The following is a 19174-nucleotide window of genomic DNA, read 5'->3' as shown; positions in this document are numbered from 1 at the left end:
AATGTCAACTCAAACTTTTAATTAATCCCATACGCAGGTGTGTCTGTATGTGTGTGTAATTACCTAAGTGTAGTTACGGTATGAGAGCTACGCTCGTGGTGTCCCGTCTTCCCAGTACTCTTTGTCGTATAACTCTTTGAAACTACTGACTGTCGTGGAGGTTTTGGCCTCCACCACCTTCTCACTTAACTTGTTCCGACTGTCTACCATTCTAGAAAGTGAATTTGCTAATATTTTTCCAGCAGCTTTGTTTAATTTTATTAAATTTATGACATCTTGCTCTAGAAGTTCCCAAGGCCTGGCGCACGGCTGTGGTGGTGCTGGAGCAGATTACGACAGTAATCCCACGCACCGACAACTGGATGTGTGAGATGTGGAGTGAAATCTACATTTATTTAATATTATTTTTACTTTTTTTTTTACTTCTTCAAGAATAGTACAAAGAGTCTGTTGTCCCATTAATTCAATAAATTCCTCACATATATTTGCAGATAAATATGACGGATTTCCTTATCCAGGATATCCATACCTTTTGAGATGGTCTTCCAAGAAAGGATCAAATTCACTCAGCAGCTCTAGTATACCTAAATAGTTGACATTTTTTGCTGACTCAATAACCTGATTTTTTCCACGAAATGACAAACCTATAGAGGCAAGAAAGCGATTACAGAAACCACACGTGTCAACACTTTATGCCAATGTTCTAAACGATGTTCTCTGAGCGATGTTGCTCAAGCAATAAAAAATCTACACTACAGCTTCCATATCAAATCAAATCAAAATCAAATGTTTATTCAGGTAAAGTACATACATACAAAGTGAGATACAAGCATTGATGGATTTATAGATAGAGCTAGCACATACAAAGCCTAAAGCCACTATTACGCAAAGCGTTTCGCGCAGATATGCCTTATCAAATATGCTGGCATGAACTTTCGATGTTCTTCTCCATTTTCATGTTTGCTTCCAGTCATTGAACAAAATGTAGCAAAGAGAAATTCCTTCTTGGATAATAGGCGACATTGAAAGCAGTACAAACGACCTTGGGATGGTGATTGGAGTAGCCATTCACGTTTTACATACTCGTCATTCCGGAGTTCACGTTTGAACACATTGTTTGATAAATACCTTACCTTTATATTCTCTACGCCAGCTGTTGTATACGTTCTACGTGAATTTTAAAGGTTACTATCATGATTTTAACATGATGAGGGCCCACTACGAATTCAGTAATCTATTGTGTAATCTATTAATGTCCCATTGCCTCGGATCTGTCTCTTGGATTGCAAACAACTTTACTGTTATAGCTTTGGGTATTTCCACTTGTAAACTGTCAACCAGCAACAAGCAATGATGGTATGTCTGCTGAAACTGGGTGATTGGTAGCAGGAATGGCTGTAGATGTGGATGCTCCATTTGAAGGAACAGTACTAGTGGCTGACACTGCAGGAGTAGATGCTGATGTGGATGCTATATCTGAAGGAATGGTATGAGTGGCTGTTGTTGCACCTGTGTTGAGCCACGATGTTATTTTTGGAAGTTTCCTATTTTTTCCTTCTCCTCTACAGCTCTCTTTCTCTTCTGTGCTCCACTCAAAACATTACGTTTCATTTCTGTTGAAAGGGTATTCACCTGGAAATATATATCTTAAATATTTAGTATTTAGTCCCACACCAGGATGTAGGGTTATATTATTTAAGTGTGCTTGAAACAAGACTTAAATAATTAAACATTTTGCTTCCATACTGAACATGTCCTATGTTCGTGGGGCCCCCGGGCAAGTACCCATCGGGCCCAAGCGGTAAGACGGCTCTGCCTAAAAAAGGCTTTCGAGTCTCACAAAAGAAGTTGTTTTGGAAACTGGAACATATTGTAAAAGTGACAGGGATTCTTTTAACATGGATTAAAAATTTTATGACAGAAAAACGAGGGCAGTAATTAGAGGCAATGTATCAGACTCGAGACCTGTAATGCTCATTATCAACATAAACGCTCTACCAGAAGGAATATAGAATTATATGAACATGTTTACTGATGACACCAAGCTACTAGGAAAGGTAAGAAACTTGGACGATTATCATGCCCTTCAAGAAGACATGGACCAAATAAGTGTATGGAGCAATACTTGGCAAGTGGAATGTAATGTGAATAAATGTCACGTCATGGAATGTGGAAAAGAAGAAAATAGGTCACATACACAACCTACAAATTACGTGAAATGCTTAAAAGAAATCTGATAAGTTGTATATAAGGGTGGTTCTAGATAGAAAACTGACACATGAGGACCACATTAAGAACATTGTACAAGGAACATATGTTACGCTTTCAAATTTTAAAATTGCTATTAAATACGAGGATGGTGAAATATTAATCTTTGTGAGACCAAAATTAGAATATGCAGCAGTTGTATGGTGCACATATCTAAAGAAGCACATTAACAAACTGGATAAGGCAAAAAGACATGCAACAAAATGGCTTCAGGAACACAAAGACAAGAGCTATGAGGAGAGGTTAAAGGTGTTAAATATAACAAAGCTAGAAGATAGTAGAAAAGGAGGTGATATGATCAGTACATACAAAATATTAATGGAAATCGACAAAAGTGATAAAGAAAAATTCTTGAAACTTGAAACTTGAAGAACAAAAGGATTTAAACTAAGTAAACAAAGCTGCCGATAAATCATTAGAAAGTTCACTTTTGCGGAATGGTAAACGGTTGGAACAAATTAAGTGAGGTGGTGGATGCCAAAACCGCTAGAAGTTTCAAAGCGTTATATGGCACTTTAATAAGAGTATTAGGAAGATGGGACACCACGAGCGAAGCTCTCTACACTTGGGTAATTACCTATGAGTTCAAATTGTTTTGCACCTCCTTGTAGAATGTCCTGATTTTCGGGATGATTGTAGGTCTTGCTTTCTTAATATCCCTTTGGGCCACTTGACCCTCGATGTAATTCTTGGTGAATCTGATATCTTTGATGTCACTTGTCTACCTGTTGACTACTTGTTATTGATTTTCAGGATAAGCGTCCCAGCAGCCCGGCCTCTGACCAGGTCTCATCAACCAGGCCGTTTGATGCAGCACCCTGAGTGATCATTTAAAGGTGCTTATCAAACACCTTGCCTTATATCGTTTTTGTTCTTGTATTGGCATCTTGAATGATCATTGGCACCTTCTGGTGCTACATTGTCTTCCCAGCTTGATGCCTACTTTTGATAATTACTTAACTGAATTTCAATCTCTTGCCTGCTCAACAATCAGCAAGGAAGACAGGAATACTGTATTGTGAGGAGCTTGGGTAAGTGGGATCTTGTGTTCGTCAGGTGTTGACACCTGGTGGTAGTCGGGTATAGTGTCCAGGTAGGGCAAACTGCAGTTGACAAGAGCACCTACTGCAAATCTTTGGGATATTATTTAGCTACTACTAATTAGGATACAAACTAGGATACTGGAATACTAACTAATTGGATTAACTAATTAGGAGGAGCTTCGAGTTTATAGAATGTGCAGTCGTCCCAACTTGGCTGAGTATTCTCTAGTGTGTCTCTTTACCATCCATATGACCCAAAAGGGACAATTTGAAAAGATCTCTACTGAATAGGTTTATTGACCTGCCTGACAAAGAGTAGACCTTTCCTGGGACCTGGATGTTCGTGTTCTTAGTGAGCAACAGAGATGTATTCATTCTGCACAATGTACATCACAAATGGTATAAAAACAATGTAAGTACAAAAATTATTTTATTATCACGTATGACCATGATGGACATAATGCTTAAAAGAATACACCAAAATGTGGGCAGTATTGACAATGTTCGGTTGACAAATGCTCGGCAAGACATTCTTTTAAGGCAATGAACATTTTGCCTTCAAATAATATTGCAACATGGTATTAAAGTTAGTGCCGATAACAAGTAGCAACCAGATAAAGGCAAGAAGCCTTAAATGCTACTTTGAGCTCTTAATCAAGCATGGTGGATCTAGTTTTATGATTGGCTAGCTGGTTTTACAATACTTCAAGTGTTGTCTAGGAACTCAGCCTATTGTCATCCTTCCTGTATTATTCTGTGCCTTATTAGTAGGAGCTCTAAGCTGGGAGACTCTGTTACTAGCATACACATATAATGTGGCAAGATCAGCATATGTGAACCTTTCTTATAGGTAAAAATAATAAATTTCTACAAAAAAGTCCAAACCAAACACTTTATGGTTTGAAAGTGTGCAGACCCACTCAATGCTTGACAAGTTTGAATATTAACCTTTGATCTTGCCACAATTATGAAAAACAACGGCACAGTTTTCATGCAAAAACACACGTTTGCTCACTGGAGCGGAAAACACATTAAGAAATGGATCAGTTGTGACCCACAAGGAAAACACTTGACTGCAATATCTTGGTAAAAACGTACAAAATTGCTCATTCTCTTATACACACTTTAGTTGCCAATAAAGCTTGGCTAAAGACGCAACCAGAAATTTATCATTAAGGAATTTTTATCAGGAATTTTTCATTTATATAAAACTTTAATGAACTGAAATCACAAACTTAACTATACAGTATTTTATGAAAAGATAAAACATCACATCATTATTTTTTTCTGCAATTGCACCCACAGAACATCATTTTATAAATAACCTTATGGAAAAGCCATTGCTAGGTCTAGTAAATTACAAATTATGATACATAATTAGCTTGAATAGTAGGCACAGAAATTTTACATTCACAACTTGCTACAAAATTAAAGTTGCGCCTTGCCATCCAAATTCTTTTAAAAAGTGTTATATTCAACACTGTACTCAATACCTTATTAAAATGCTGTACAGGTAATATCTACACTTAACTGTTAGTCCCCAGGCCTGACCATCACCTTACTTGGACTGTTCAGGGCAGGGGAGAATAGGGAGATCTTTCTAAAACTTCAGACTAAAATGCGACACTATCAGCAAGTACAAAACTTCTGTGAAAGCCTCATGGAAGATCTTCTGTTTTAATTTTTAGAAATACATCTTGAGTAGGGATAACAAGCCTGTACTTGAAGATAGTTTCACAGTCTTCTGAAGACCTGGGCCACCATTTCTCTCAGTAAGAGTAGTGATGGCATCCACAAGTAGTGGTAATGAAGGTTACAATGATACTAAGCTCATCCAAAATGAATTAGGACACTGCCACATATCTTTTAATACTGACACATCCTACCCAGTCTAGGTATAGGCTAGTACCATATCACAAACACTTCAGTGAAGATCATGTCCAGGAGCACATATCCTCTGTGACAAATCCAGTCATTAACTATTGAATATCTTCCTTAAAATACACACAGTTACCCAAAAAAATAAATAAAAAGTGATAACACAATCAGCCAAAAATGATGTGTGGATGATCTACTATAGAGATATGGTAATTAAAAAAAAACAATTGTAGACTGCTTCACCCAACTTCTACATATACAAAGAAATAAGAAAAACATACATGATTAAACACTTCTAGCAATACAAGTTAAAACATTTGAGGAGTTCCCTAAAGTTCTTTGAGCAGAAACTTGGCCTTTCTTCCTACATTGTTGTAGGCAAGATAAGCCAAGGGCAGTCCTGATTGTTCTCAGGATGGAGATAATCTCAGCCCTGGCCATTCTGAAGAGCTCCATCATAATAATAATCATAGTGACAACACAATGACAAGGGACAAGAACATCACCTATTCTTTTTTAAAATGGATAACACTCTTGAGCTTGTAGGTCACGTGTGCTACAATTACAGACACAAACAGCAGCAATGATAGTACTAGCAGAGACTATGAAAAATCATCTGAGGTAGTCCGTGTATATCAAAGATAAATTCAATGTCCAAGTCACTTGCCTAAGTAATCTTAGGGTAAGACTTCCTCAAAAACTTTTCATCCTTTTGTTTTCTTGATATTTATCTATTAATAATTTAAATTAAAAAAAAAAGTCTGCTTACTGTAAACCACAGAAGCACCTATGCACTGCATTACACAATGTCAGCACTCAAGAGTCAATACAGAACTGATAACCAGCACAGCATTTCATGTCTCTTGCTCTTTTCAACTGCTCTTAACACCAACCCAAATTTTGGTCTTTCCATTAAATTTAAAAGTTCATTTTTCTTGTTGTTGTTAGGTTTGACATCACTGAAAGAAAGATGCTCATCTTCCTTCTGGGAAATGTGAGCATCTTCATCATTGATTATCCGTGCACAGCATTTCCAGCATTTCTGTAAACACTGGCTGAGCAGTCTGCTTTGAGAAAGAGAATCCTCTTCGTATCGTAAGCAGAGATATAACAGACTTTCAGAATCCTGGTCTGTTGCTGCCATAATTACCATTATCATTCAATCTTCTTTCACAGTAAACAATCTTATCATAAGAAAAATTTACAATTATTATTGCAAACTGGCATCCCATTGCACACACACAGTCTCATGCACAGGTTTGCACACCAACTTTCTTAATAAACCAGAAAGGTCAGTAAGTAAGTTTTGAAAAAATAAATAAAAACCCCCATTTTTGTGATCTTAACTTTGACTTGCCATTTGCTACAACTAGCTGAATAATAGGAACCATAACCATTAGTTCCACTTAATGAAAAAATGCACATGCTGATAATGAAATGAGGAAAAACATAAGCACTTGTGTATGCTGCAATTCCTGAGAGTAACAAGGATTGAGGGTAAACATAGGAATTCTGAAATGCTAATTAAGGTGCTGGAGTAAAGATAATTATGAAGCAAACAGAGACTTAATGACATGAGAAAACACCTGAATATATTATTATTTTTGAACCTATGTTGGCGAATATCACAGCACATTAACCATTTCAGTATACAGTAAAATGAATGTATGAAAAGTGCTTCAATTCTTCTCCAGATTATTAATTGTCATCTCAGAATCCCCTCCCAGGTGCTTTTGGAGACTGTCTAAATGCTTCAAGATCTGGACAAACTAGCAATATGCACCAAAGTGTCAAGAAATGGATACAATGGCAACTTGTGACAATATGTAAAGTTTTGGACATTGTGACAACATGAATCAATGTGACAAGACCTGGATATAATGACAACATGCACCAACATCTCAAGATCAAGATACACTGACATGTACCAATGTGTCAAGTCCTTCACATACTGGCTACATGTAACACTGTATCTAGCAAGATCTAAACACACTGACAATATGCACCAATGTTACCACTCTTCAACCCCATCAGAAGTCGTCATGAAAACTATATCTATGAATTAATGTTTTATACAAAATTTAAATATTCTCAAATGAAAATAATTTGTTTTACCAAAAATCATTTCATTCAACATGTCAATGACATAATGACTGGCATATGGGGCTGACAAGAAATTCATAACATGAGGCAGGATCGTTCATTACAGTCGCCGAGCCCTAGGCTTGAGCTACCCACTCACGTGTCTGTCACCTTGCAGTGAAGAGCTGGGATTGAAGAGATCATGTTGTATTGAGCAAGGTTTTCACAATGACTGGGTAAGTGTTGTTTATTACAGACCCCTTCATGGAAAGTCTTCAGTTACTGTACTCAAAAGTCATCGGTGGAAAATGGATACTCAGATCCTTATACCTGAAGGTCAGTTTTTATAGGTAAACAGCCATTTTGAACCTCTTGATGTTTGGCCATATTACCCTTAGTGTAAATGGCAGTGATTTGTCTGACTAAGGAACTGGCAGGGAGCCTCAAGAGCATCTATTTTCATCATCTTTAACACTTGAAGAAATTAATTGTCGATTCCCATTTAAAAAAAAGATCATCAGTTTTTCTGGCCTAAAGCGGTCCTTTTGAAATAATATTTGCATGTGTTTTTGTATCAAGTAATCACCAGTATTTTGGGTACAGCACATTGTTTTCATTAATATTCTGCATTCAATATTTTCTTCACCTCTACTTATAATTCTACTATTGTTATTTGTGTGTTCCCATCCACTATTGAAGACACAATCACTTGCAAGGTAAATTTACTGCTTATCTCAATTGTTACATTATCTGTGTTTTTCTATTTATATTATGATTTATATAGTCTATATTATAGCTACATTTACTCCTTTTCAGTGTTACACGGATGCTTTTACACACAATTGATGAATAAATGAGTCCCAATTTTCAAAATGGGGAAGATGAATGCTAAATCTTTAGAAGCTAATGTTTGGCGTCCTGTCAATCCCATTGGTGTGGGGATGGCGGGAGCTCCGAAGGATGTGCAACTGTTGAGCTGTAAAGAATTAAAACAAAATATAATTCATTAATTTATATGCAGATATCAATTAAATCAATGGAGAGTGATTATATACAGTTCATGGAAAATTCTCCAAAATGCTAATGTATATGATAGTATGGGTGATGAGATTGAATGACTAGGATCAAGGCAACTCGTAATATTCACATTAGAAGTTGTCACATTTGTTATAAGTACAAAAGTTAACTTAACATTAAGTGATGCAGTTATTATGATAAGCAGATAAGTAATTTTAAATACAAAAACATAAGAGGGGAATATTGGAAAACGTGGGTTAAAATATTTAGTGTTTGGAAGGGATTGTAACCCTCACTTCGGGTAAATGGAGTGAAAATCTAAGGTTAGGGTTATATATTTACTATGATTAGCTATGAGAAAGCAAGTTAAAAATAAATGATTACAAAAAACTAAAATTTTAAGGGGAATAATAAAGCTCTTCATAAACAAGAAAAAGGTTGGGTGGAATCACAAAAGGTAATTCAGCCTTTCCATAAGTATATGTGTATGTTGATCGTAGAAGCATTATCAATGAGTAATTTTCTTAGTACAGTATTATTGGAATGACGAGAAGTGACAGGAAGAGAAGACATAGCGAGTGCATGTGTGACGAAGCATAGGTTAAGAGTGCATAGAATATGAAATGTGGTAGGTATCGAGGCTCTATGCAGCTGCTTGTAATGGGGGAGCAAATGTTTGACAAAGTTTGCCATGTCAAATAATGAGGAGCACCATACTGTACACCTAATCTCATAATAATTTGCTTGAGAGTGGTAATACTCACTCCCTGTGATGCTGTGTAGCATTTAAAATGTGGTGAATAGATGAAGACATTTTTTAATACCGATATCTATATTTTCCTTAGTTGGTTTTGTATCTTCTCCAGGCTGATGCCTCCTCAACCAATGAAAGTGGGTGGCAGTGATTGTGATAACAACAACAGGGCAAAGAGGAGGAGAGGCTAGCAACATAAGAGATGAAAAGATCTTTCCATGGGTAAGAGTACAAGGTATATGAATAGTTTCTAGACATGTAATACTGTATATATAATAATGATACATTTGCAAAGAAAATTTATAATAAAAGGAATTTAAAATTAATAAGAAGTTGTATAGATTTGGAATAAGATAGACATGTTATGGCCATGGAGTATTTCTGAGAAATGCAGCTGACTCTGGATTTTACACAGAGATGAATTCCCCAGTAGTCAATGTACTGTACATCCTAACCTCATTATGATTCTTATGGGAAAACTAAGCGTGTTCCAGCCCTAACAACTTTTAAAAAATACAATAATATATGCACTGCACTGTAATACATAAGATTTTAGTGATACATACACTACAGAATTTTAATGGTATATATATAAATAGCCAGATGACTGAGCATAATTCAAATGAAACTTGACTAAGTACCTGTACTATTTTCTGAACACTATATACTACCATTACTTTTCTAAACCCAAAACTGAATCTGTAATTAAGTTTTTTTTTTACCTAATTAAACTAATATACAATATAAGGAGATATGAGTGTATATTTATTCTCAGAATAACACTTGATGGACCTTCAGTGAGCTATACTCAAACCACTACTAAATGAAATTCATAGTTTTCAAAATTAAAACAATTCATACGATTTCCTGAGCAAGGTATCCTTGATTGCTCCCTGAGTCAGAGTTTGGGAACTCCTAAGACACAATACTGCACTCTTACCAGGCTCTTGTTAACCTCTGATTCACTGTGTAATATATGTATTTAATATGTCTTCTGGGGCAGCCCCCTGGTGGCTCCCAACTGCTAGGTCACATTACCCATGGAGGTCTTAGGCCTACTGGGAACCAGAACCTGGCACCCCCCTCAAAGAGGTGTGGGGAGCAGATGACAGTCCATCACCTCACCGGGGAAGGTATCCAGAGAGCCAGCAAATCAAAACAGAAAACTGTTCGGTTCAGAGGAAAGATTGAAGCCTAATGCCTAATGACCTCCTCCAGCTCTGTAAACAAATGACAGAATCTCTCAAAACTAGCCTCAGCTTGTTTGCCCCACCTCCCCCACCCATTTGGGGAAGGGGAAGGGGCTCATCACCCCTAGGGATATCCATATGCAGATGATGAGTCACAATAATGTGGCTGAAATATGTTGACCAGACCATCACCCCTAGGGATATCCATATGCAGATGATGAGTCACAATAACGTGGCTGAAATATGTTGACCAGACCACACACTAGAAAGTGAAGGGACGACGAAGTTTCAGTCCATCCTGGACCATTCTCAAGTCAATTGTGAAATCGACACAATCTCTCACATTCTCACAATCGACTTGAGAATGGTCCAGGACGGACCAAAACATGGTCATCCCTTCACTTTCTAGTGTGTGGTCTAGTCAACACCCCTAGGGGGTCTGAGTTCTCAGTTCTTATGCTAATGCAGTCCCAGCAAAACTACTACATGGTTCCCTGGTTTTCTCTCTGCTGTGCAGGCTCAAATCCAGTCTACTCTGGATTTTCAGCTGCTTTTGGATCTTTACCCTTTGTGGCATTTCTGAGTACATTATTGCATGATACAAGCCTAGCATTTAATGTACTTAAGGAGCTGTATATGCTCAGGGTGCTCCCTAGCACTGCCCTTGCACTGACAGTTTTCTTCTCTGTCGTCTTCAAGGTGTCACTCCTTCAGAGGTCCTCCTTGCTTGAGGGGTCCTCACCTAGGGTTAGTTGGGGGTCCTGTGATTCACACTGTCTTGGTCTGGGTCAGGAGCAACTTTGGCTGATAGGGTGCACTGGTGGCTCATGTACTTAATGTTTACGGCCCGCTGAGGTCAGCCTTACACATGTCATGTAACCCAGGCTGTGTTGCCTTACTTTTAGGTTTGGCATAGGGTCCCCAGTGCCTGGATATCCGGATTGGATAGGCTTCAGGCTCTGGAAATACCCCCCCAGATTCAGTGTGGCCAATCAGTATACCCCTCTGAGCCTGTTCTCACCTTGTATGAATTTGAGGATTATTCGTTGTCCATACCACAGGGAGATGATCATTTGTTCTATCTCCACCCTGCTACATGTGGAGTCGATGACACCTATGACCGTGAGTCTTGTGGGGTCTGCACTTCCCATGTGACTCTTCTTAGACCTTTCATAATGCAGTTAGTGCGTATCATGTAGTGACCGCTTTGTGGGTTTGTTTTGCAGAGGTCTTGATTGTGTGCCCACTTGGATGCCCAGGATCTGTCCTGCCTTGTGTTTAGGGATCCAGAATTGGAGGTGTTGCCGATCTCCACTGTGGTTCTGTCCTCATTTCTTGTTCCTTCCCCTTTGGAAGGGGTCTTCTAACTCCTGTCCCTGTATGAGTTTGAGTACAATTCCCCCCCCCTCCCCTCCTGGGTTTGCTGTTGCATCCTATTGGGACTGTCCTTCCAGAGGTTTCTGTCCTCTCAAGTCCCTTCTTTGGTGGTTCATTATCTCTCTATCTCCTGCACGACCTGGCATTTGCCTCTATGATGTACCCTGCTGCTTTTACATCTGGGACCGCTTCTCCTTCTTAGAGATGCTACAAGGTGCCTGTGTCTTCCTGGCTAGCAAACAATCTTTTGTTTTCCTTGGGGGCTTCATGTGTCTTTTGTCTTTCACACATGTTTGAGTGGCTTGAGGTAGCAATTTGTTCCAGATGTTTCTGAGAGGCCTTTCTTTAGGGCCTTTAATTGACTGCCTATTTTCTCCAGCTCTTTTCAAAGACAGATTTGGCCATGGTGTAGCTCTATTCCAATTTATCGTTGGCACTCGTGGCAGAGGACCTTCGCTTCCCCACATGCTTGTTTTCTGTCATGAGGTTCTTGGTCCTCATTGAGCTTCATTCTGATTTGTTCAGCAGGGACATTGAGGCGCTCGGCTTTGGGCCTGGGTGGGTGTTTTGGATTCTGCTGTGGCTTCATCTGCAGTTCTCCCCAAGCTATAAGCACCTGTGCTCCAGGAAGTGTTGACTGTATTCTACACCACCTGCTTTGCATGTTGGCAGGCTGTGCTGACCCATTCCTTGGTTCGGCTTGGGCTCCGATCCTCTTATCCTCCTTCCTCCTTTAACTGGAGGGCAATTGGATAGTGCTAAGGCATTTTCTTCTCTTGGTTGAGGTAGGCTTATGGAAGAGTCCAATCCTGGGTTGTATGTGCCTCCTGTGGCTGGTCCTTCCTCAGCTAGTTGGCGCCATGCTTGCTCTTCTGGGAAGGCTCCCTCTTCTTGTGGTTCGATTGCCTGGTTTGCCAGCTCCTTGTCTCACGATTAGTGGGCTTTTTGGGTTGTTCCCTGACACCTTCCTCTTCCCTCTCTCGATGTCTTCACAGACACCTCAGCTCTAAGCTGGGGCTTAATGACCTGTGCCCACCAGGCCACTCAGGGTCAGTGGTCTCCTCTTTGAGATCGCAGTAGGAGTTTGTGGCCATTAAGCATGAACTGTGGACGATTTAAGTTCCTCAAGAATTCCTGCTCCAGCTCCATTAGGATTGTGCCCCAATTTTCTGAACCTGGAGGGGAGACTCTTTGGTCCATTGCCCTTTGGAGCTGGATGCTGCATGTAGTCTTCTGCTAGGTTCTTTAAATTTGGTTCTCTGTGCACTTCACGTTCATGGAGTATCCAATGCTCTCACAGATGGTCTATCTCATTTCATTCCCATTTCAAAGAGCCTGTCAATGTCACTTCCTTCCTTCCTTTGGCTTTGCAAAATGTTTGGGTGCTCCGATGTGAACTTCTTCTCGTTGGTGTGGAATCGGCCGACTTCCTCCTCATATGGCTCCATTCCCTAATGACGAAACTATCACATTGGATGCCTTTTGGCTGGACTGGTTGAGATGGGGCTTGTACATATTTCTTTTCCCTGGTCCAGCCGTTACTCAGCGATAGTTCAGGTTGGAGTCCTACCAGGAAAAGGTGATCCTTCTGGCTCCTTGGTGGCTCGCTCAGCCTTGGTTTCAGGCGCTGCTTGCTCGGTGTCCAAATCCTGCCATTTTCCTGTATTTTCTCCTCCTCTGTGGGTAGTTAGCTTCAGGAAGCCACATGGGGTCTTCCCCAGAAAACCAGCAATGAATGTAATGAAACGCAAATTTCTGGCTGAACCCCGATTCCTCCCTGATCCCATCCCCCCCACCCCCCCACCCCACATCCCAATTATTTCCAGGGAGTCAGTAGGGTCTTGTTTGTACATCTGCTCCAGACCTGAGCCCCTTGCCCCCCCCCCCCCCCATAATTCCCCAAATGAGTGGAGGAGGTGTGGCGAACAAACTCATGCTAGTTTCGAGAGATTTGATTGTTTACATGGGGAAGTTCATTAGGCAGGTTGTGAGGCTTCAGTCTCTCCTTTGAACCCAAAAGTTGTCTGTTTTGGTTTGCTGACTTTCTGGATGCCTTCCCCAGTGAGGTAAGGGACTGTCATCTGCTCCCTGCACCTCTTTGAGAGGGGCCAGGTTCTGGCTCTGGTTCCCAGTAGGCCTAAGAATGCCATGGCTGATGCATCCTAGTAGTTGGGAGCCATCTCAGTGAGATGGCTTTAGGAAGTCACTGGGGCTCGCCCAGAATTGTTGTTTCATTACATTCAACGCTGGTTTTTAATGGCCTCGGTAACCTAGGAAAGGGATGATAAAAGTTCATTCTACCAGTAAAGACTGCTTGCTATGATACCAAAGAGCTAAATTTGAAACTCGACAGCCCTTCTGCTTGTCAGACCTTGGTACTGTCTAGCTTCAGTGCCTACCAAGATACCATAGAGTGTATAAATCACTCTGATTTCCAATATCATCTTAGACTAGACAGCTGGGGTAAAATACAGTACTGTATCTGTATACCCTACTCTGGTGATAGGAGGAGGAATATGAATTACCTACACTTCAAGGTAATGCACGAAGGCTTTTTTTTCATATGAAGCAGTTACAAGTCTGGGGAATGTGTACCACCATTTACAAGTTCTTGGCCAGAATAGCTTTTAACTTTAAAAATAAAATTTTGCTAAAATCAAATTATTCATTTTTTTTAATACTGTATTGTCATCCCCCTCTTATATAATAAATATGCTTTCTTTCCTTCTGGGAGCAAGTAATCAAAATGAATACTAATAAGTAATGTATGTTTTTATTACCTAAATTTATTTTAATTAGAAATATTTTTAATTTGTTTTGTTTTTTGCATGCTATACCCCTCTTATGATTAAATGATTACAGAACCATACCCAAAGGGTTTCTGGGGAAGGAAGTCATATTCAGTCACTTCCTACTTCATTCTGTTCATACTAAGTACTGCCATACAGCCATAAAAATTTGCCTTTGAAAATTTGTGTGGGTGTATAGTTTTTTTATAGGTTATGGAATTCCCTCGTTAGATTTAGCCTGGTGCTTTGTCTTAACAACCAAACCCTCTCTTTCATAATTGTGCATCTGAAGCAGAGATCATGGTGACCTATTATTGGCTACAGCCATCAATCAATCCTCCATTCCAACAATTCGTTTATATTGTAGCTGCTAAATTTACAATTCTAACAAAAAACACTATGTAGGGCACAGTTTCCAGCTTAATTGGTGGTATCACCGGATCCTATCTTTTTTGAGGAGGATGGCACTGCGGGTTCAATCAACCTGCAAGTCAATGTCTCGGGACCCAAAGGGCTTTGTACAAACCCTGCCAGCAGGCCAGCTCTAACTTTATCTCCTACCCTTAACCTTTCCACTGCAAAGTATGCTCGCGAGCACTATCAAAATTTCTGTCGTAGTGTGCACAGACCATGCCTGTGAGCATGCAATATCTGGAACACTGTCAATAAAGTCTGCAAACATTTGGTTGGGCATGCAACCCTCAAGAGGTATCTGGAGAGGGATTAGTGGCTACCTAACCTTGGTGAAAGAAACATGTCGCTTGCTCTCGTTTCACCCTGCCTCAGCACTGGTGGCTACGAGGAATGATATTCATGTTTATTCTGTTATTAATGATAATTTAAATGTTTTGCATGACAATTATCTTCCTGAATGAACTTGGTTAAACAAAATTGTAATAACAACTTTGAGTGGAGGAAAATATATTCTTTGAGAGCAGAATTACATGCACAGGAAAAGGTCCTGTAAGCCTGTGGTGGTGTTTAAGTCACCCCTACATGAATTTGTGTGTGGACACAAAGTATTGCAGCTAGATTTGTTATTTGTAATATTCCTGTAATCTACATACCTGGATGGTGTTCTGGGAGTTGTTCTATTCCCCAAGCCCAGCCCAGGGCCAGGCTTGACTTGTGAGAGCTTGGTCCAACAGGCTGTTGCTTGAAGCGGCCCACAGGCCCATATGTTCTATATACTCATATGTTCTATATGTACATATGTTTTATATATTCATAAGTCAATAAAAAACTATATTTAAAATGTATTGTTTATACAAGTCATACTTGTTTGTAAACATGCACAAAGAACTGTTCTAGAAATTGCAGTAAGATAACCAATGCAAAATTTGCAATATGCAGTAAAAAATTGAAAAGCCTTAATTTAATGGACATCTTGATGGAATGAATCAGGACCAATTCATCTATTAAATCAAGGCTCCTCTGTACTGTATCAATGGATAGATAAGCAGAGATGCAGATATGCATTATATTATAGAGGCTGACAAACAGGCATGAACAGACACACTGACAGACGTGCATGGATAGCTGTGCATGTCATTCAGTCAGGTTAAACAGTGTTGGGTCTGGCCAATAGATGCATGGGTGAACACATCACCAGCCTTACCCTTGGCTAGGGCAACCTTCGTGTACCTAACAATATTCTTGTCTCCGACATTGGTATTCCAGATACAGTAATTCAGAACATAGATTGACAAATTTAAATATTTGAACATGTTTCATTTGTAATTTTTATGATGACCAAACCACACACCATTAGATGAAGATACGATGACATTTCGGTTCATTCTGGACTATTATCAAGTCAATTGTGATTTTAGTTACTAATAATTTGGACAAAATGTCCTCCCTTTTCACATTTGCGGAAAGGTCATGCTATAATGCTGAAAAATAAAGTGCCTGTTTTAAGAGTACTGAACTACCTGATATGTGAATATAACTGTCATTAGTGATAGACGACTACTGTGAATATACCCTTGCTCAGTTCTTGAATAAATCCCTTAAATCCTCCTTGACTACTGGAGCTTTCCCAGAATATGGATAGATTTCACAATACTATCATAGCTGTATTCTCAGATAACCTAAGGAATCTTATCATAAACAACAATCTCAACAAAAATCATATTCTAGGAGGTGATTTCAATATTGACCTATGTCAACAAAATAGCCCTCAAGTCAACTATTTCCTAAATAGCATGAACTCCTGTATACTAATCCCCCACAATCACCAAGCCCACCCAAATCACTCAAACATCCGCTACTACCGTGGATCACTTATGGACTAACATAACAGCTCTCCTTGCATGTGGTATAATCACTGACAGAACAACTGACCACTATCCTACCTTCCTCATAGCAAACATGGACCTAACACCACCAGATAACAAGAACCTTACCTTCAGGTTACAAAGTGAAGCAGCAATAGGCAACCTCACAAATGCACTTCACAATATAAACTGGGAATCTGAATTCAATAATACAGTACACAGAATATAAATTCATTAGCCAACCTCTTCCTTTCCAAAACCCTAAACCTCTACAACATTCATTCTTCCCCCTTCAGAGCAGGAGAGATTGCTGAAATAGAGGGAATACAGAGAACATATATACGGCACGCATAGATGCAATAAAGCACCTAAATTATTGGGATCGTCTCAAAGCCCTCCAAATGTACTCACTAGAAAGAAGACGAGAGAGATATCAAATAATATACACCTGGAAGATACTGGAGGGCCAAGTACCAAATCTACACAGTAAAATAACAACGTACTAGAGTGAACGACATGGAAGAAAATGTAGAATAGAACCAATGAAGAGCAGAGGTGCCATAGGCACAATCAGAGAACACTGTATAAACATCAGAGGTCCGCGGTTGTTCAACGTCCTCCCAGCAAGCATAAGAAATATTGCCGGAACAACCGTGGACATTTTCAAGAGGAAACTAGATTTATTCCTCCAAGGAGTGCCGGACCAACCGGGCTGTGGTGGGTATGTGGGCCTGCGGGCCGCTCCAAGCAACAGCCTGGTGGACCAAACTCTCACAAGTCGAGCCTGGCCTCAGGCCGGGCTTGGGGAGTAGAAGAACTCCCAGAACCCCATCAACCAGGTATCAACCAGGTATCATTGTCCTCTCCTCACCAAGTAAGTAACTGGCAAAAGATTAAACAATCCCTAGCTCACAAGTGGTATATTCAAAGCAATCAACAAGAAACTTGAATATGAAAAAAACTTAGGATTGGCCTTATTACAAAGGAAATAGTTAAGAGGAATCATCAATGCTTACCAGTATAATAAGAAAATCAAAACTTTCCAATTATAAGAATAGATTCAAAGAAGCAAAAGGCAACATGAAAAGCACATGGAAAGCCATCTCTAACATCCTAGGAACTAAACAATATTCTCATAACCAGATAAAACTCTCCTAGGATGGTTATACACCTGAAACAGATTTAGAAACGGCAACTGAATTTAATAGCATCTTTTCATCGGTTGGTGCTAACCTTGCCCATTTCCCCATTATAAATAATGGAAAATAAATTTCCCTATTAGAAATAATAGAAATTGAATTAATCAGTTTCAGACTCTCAAAAAAATTAACTTCAAAGTAAATTTTATACTTAATTCACCCAAATTGTCAATACTAAGGTATGTATAAGTTATTACTTACCTTTACTGATGACTCTTGTTGGGGTATGGAAGACGGTGAGGAAGGAAGAGGAGAGGTGACACGTTTTGCCTGTATACCACTAGGTCCTGCTTGTGGCTCACTGTTTGCTTGTCTTACTAAGAATCTGTCTAAAGACATGTTTTCCCTACATTTTAACACTTCCCTGTAGTAAGACATCACACTGTCATTTAAAAGGTCAATACAATAGTCTGCTACAGCTTTATCTGGGTGAGTTTTTTAACAAAACTTTACAATTCTTCCCCATACTTTACACATTTTCTTAATGAAGAAAGGACATCCTCTACTGCCTCTACTCTCAACTATTTTCTTAGGTTGAACCTTACCACTGACTTTCTTGGTGCCCATGGGAAGATGTATAATAATTACTTTTATGTTCAAATACCCAAAAATCTGAAAAACACTGAAATTCTTTTCAAAGAATTCGGGCGCGATTGTCACTAGGCGGGAGACACTAGTAAACTGAGGCACGATCTCCGTGCCACCACGCATTAGGTTAGCCATACGTGTATCAACAAATTCATTTCCCTGAGGCAAAGCTCGTAACCCGATTCAAATTTTCCAAAGAAATTGGGCTCATAACCCGAAAAGTTCATAAACAGGCATTCATAAGCCGAGGTGTCACTGTATATAAATAAATAAATAAAACTAAAAATAATGGATCTGGGTGTTCCGGACTGAAAACTATATCATCCACGTTCATTTCACTTAATTTATAAAACAAACAATAAGAGGTATTTAATCTAAATGATAGCAAAGACAAGCTTTGAGTGTATTGAATTCAAACAGTATTTTCCTAATATTTCTGATGGTCATGATATACTGAGAAAAAAAACACGACATCTGGTAACAGCAAATGTCCATCCCTTATCAAACCCCTTAGTAAAAAAGCTTAAACTTTATATACAGCTAGCGGTAATGCACCTGATCAGGAATGGATGATCACAACCTATGATGTATGTATGACAAGTGACCAGTTCTGGGACCTCAACATGACTAACGACCGGTTCAGGGACCACAACATGACTAGTGACCAGTTCAGGGACCACAACATGACTAGCGACCAGTTCAGGGATCAC

General features: G+C 39.3%; 1 protein-coding gene and 1 long non-coding RNA gene across 4 annotated transcripts in view; one reads left to right on the top strand and one right to left on the bottom strand.

The window, feature by feature from the left end:
- The first annotated feature begins 427 nt into the window (after positions 1-427).
- Positions 428-19174, top strand: part of LOC138365885 (uncharacterized) — a 36106-nt gene continuing 17359 nt past the window's right edge. Inside the window, exons 1-3 of one of the 2 annotated variants that reach the window (XR_011229068.1) lie at positions 428-2837; positions 3022-3104; positions 9155-9264. This is a non-coding gene — a long non-coding RNA (uncharacterized lncRNA). Of the gene's footprint in view, positions 3105-9154; positions 9265-19174 lie in introns of both variants that reach the window. The other variant, XR_011229067.1, reaches the window with a different exon arrangement.
- Positions 3729-19174, bottom strand: part of nmo (serine/threonine-protein kinase nemo) — a 255601-nt gene continuing 240155 nt past the window's right edge. For both annotated transcript variants that reach the window (XM_069326588.1, XM_069326584.1), the window contains exon 10: positions 3729-8247. In XM_069326588.1, coding sequence (XP_069182689.1) covers positions 8193-8247 — 55 coding nt within the window. In that variant the 3' untranslated portion in view covers positions 3729-8192. The remainder of the gene's footprint in view (positions 8248-19174) is intronic.

Source organism: Procambarus clarkii, chromosome 18 (assembly GCF_040958095.1).
Source record: "Procambarus clarkii isolate CNS0578487 chromosome 18, FALCON_Pclarkii_2.0, whole genome shotgun sequence".
NCBI lineage: Eukaryota > Metazoa > Arthropoda > Malacostraca > Decapoda > Cambaridae > Procambarus > Procambarus clarkii.
This window is presented reverse-complemented; position numbering and strand designations above follow the sequence as displayed.